The sequence below is a fragment of the Cryptomeria japonica genome, chromosome 11 (genome assembly GCF_030272615.1).
Source record: "Cryptomeria japonica chromosome 11, Sugi_1.0, whole genome shotgun sequence".
NCBI lineage: Eukaryota > Viridiplantae > Streptophyta > Pinopsida > Cupressales > Cupressaceae > Cryptomeria > Cryptomeria japonica.
In genome coordinates, this window is record NC_081415.1 from 174,245,291 (window position 1) to 174,247,382 (window position 2,092).

Sequence of the window (2,092 nt, forward strand, 5' to 3'; positions counted from 1 at the left end):
CCTTTGACATTAATCTTTTATTTTAATCAAATGAAATTAATGTAAACCATGCTACGTTTGTGATCTAGAGTGCCTAAAAGACTTCGAAAGACTTAAAAACAACATACATTCTTACTAGTCATCCATAGCTCTTGCTTATTGCTGTCGTCCCTTCACACCATAGTATTCCTACCATAGTATTCCTAATTTTGAAATTGATAATTAAAGAGAAGACAACTTACCGATTAAATAATTGGACTTGTCTACCACGTTAGAGCATAGTATTCGTAATTTTCAAATAGATAATCAAGGAAATCTGAAGAAAACTTAAGCATTAAGTAATTAGACTTGTCTACCACGTTATCAAGTATTTCTAGTGAAAGAAAGGCTAATCATGGAAGGCTTTATTCTTCGTGAGTTCACCTTTTTAACGGAGAAACGGAATAGACCACCTACTAAGTCAATGAGCCATTATTTCTCACTAATCCAAAGATGAGGGCAGGATTTGATCATTCAGCAAGCCTGCCATATTCTTTTTTCCGAAAAGACCACCATTTAACAAGAATGATGAAAGAAGTTTTTGTCACAATGTCATGTAGTGCTATATATAAAAATATCATAATTTACTAAAAGCCAAATGCTAATCAAATATGAATTGCTAACAATGAATTTGGTCTTCCATCCTCTTGCCATTCATGATTGATTGATTTTATATAATTCAAATTATGATTTTGCTTGGACAAATAGTAATTTTTTAAACTACACACTTGAACCCTTTCACAGCATCATCACAATCAGAATGGAGAGATAATTCAAAAGTAGGTTTGATGTATTCACAAAGAAAATAGTCACTCCCAGAGGATTTCTACGTTATCCCACCGAGATTTAGTTTCCGTGCATTGAGAAACATTGCAATCAATAGAGAATTTCATCAAGAAGCTTATATCTCTTCTTATTTTTCCTTTCCATACTGTCTCTTAATTCAGTCTTTTCCGTCCTCTTCAGCAATTTGGGTATCTCTCCATCAATTCCAACGCATGGTTTTCTCATAATTCTCCTGCATTTTCTATTGTGGGTCATCTTTGTACACTCCCCAAACCCAGCAGAACTTCTCATTCTTTTAGCAGAATCCCTGATCATAAGCTTAACATCAGAGCCTACATCCCCCTCTGGAATACTGAAACACCAATCACATACTTCATTGATACTCTCAACTGATTCATTCTCAAAATATGCTCTGCTGCAATATCTGCCCAAGAAAGCAAAAGCCAAGTTAATCAATATTGACGGCCTCTACATAAATGCAGTGGTTGAATTCTTATTTCCCAATTAGCATATACTGCATGAAACTTCGCTGTCTACAATTGAATAAACTGAAAGCAATAAGGAGTTCGATTGTTATCTTACTGATGCTGGAAACGAATTGAACATTTTGTGCATTGGAATAGATAGATCTGAAAGCCCACATCCCCACACATACTGCACTCCATTGTTATTTCTTCTTATTCTGTAATTGAGATTGTATAGTGCACCTAAAATAGCAGAAAGCTTGCATGATGTATAAATTCTAGACTCTAGAAGACAGGGAAATCAGTGAGAAATTGCTAAATAAAAGAATTTCATTTAAATACGGAGGAACGCGGGGAAGTAACGTTTCCTTGGACTGGACAATGTTCAGACTTCATTCTCTGATTTATATGCACGTCACGGCTCTCTTCGTTTCTTGTTGTGAGGAGTATGGGTTCTTTTATATAATTTGGAATGAAACATCTATTAGGCTAATTCAGATTTTTATGTGGACTTCAATACGAATGAATAGACTAAAATAAATTTAATTTTGTTTTCATGACTAAAGTTATCCTAAATATGGAAATGATGAAATATGTAGTATTATGAGATAAAGTTGTGAATAAGTGGAACATGCTAATTTTTAGGAACATAGAAGATATTCTTTAATTGATTTAGGGAATTTGATTGATGATAAGTTAATAATCAATAAATTAAAATTAATGTAATAATATGTTGGGAAAATGATTGTGTATATACATGATATAATGAAGACGATTAGAAAGGATTAGATTTTTTTGTTGATTTAGGGTTAGGAAATGATTAG

General features: G+C 33.1%; 1 protein-coding gene across 1 annotated transcript; it reads right to left on the minus strand.

Annotated features, from left to right (window-relative positions):
* Window positions 1-894: 894 nt before the first annotated feature.
* LOC131860107 (uncharacterized) lies at window positions 895-1,469 on the minus strand. The gene is made up of 2 exons (XM_059214473.1): window positions 1,387-1,469; window positions 895-1,228 (listed from the first exon to the last, which is right to left on the minus strand). Exons 1-2 carry the CDS (start codon window positions 1,467-1,469, stop codon window positions 895-897), a joined length of 417 nt encoding a protein of 138 aa, XP_059070456.1.
* Between the last annotated feature and the right edge of the window lie 623 nt (window positions 1,470-2,092).

Coding starts and splice junctions, on each gene's coding strand:
- LOC131860107 (XM_059214473.1), bottom strand. CDS start 1,469: ATGGAGTGCAGTATGTGTGGGGATGTGGGCTTTCAGATCTATCTATTC. Junction 1,229..1,386: donor TCAATTCGTTTCCAGCATCA/GTAAGATAACAA, acceptor TTTCTTGGGCAG/ATATTGCAGCAGAGCATATT.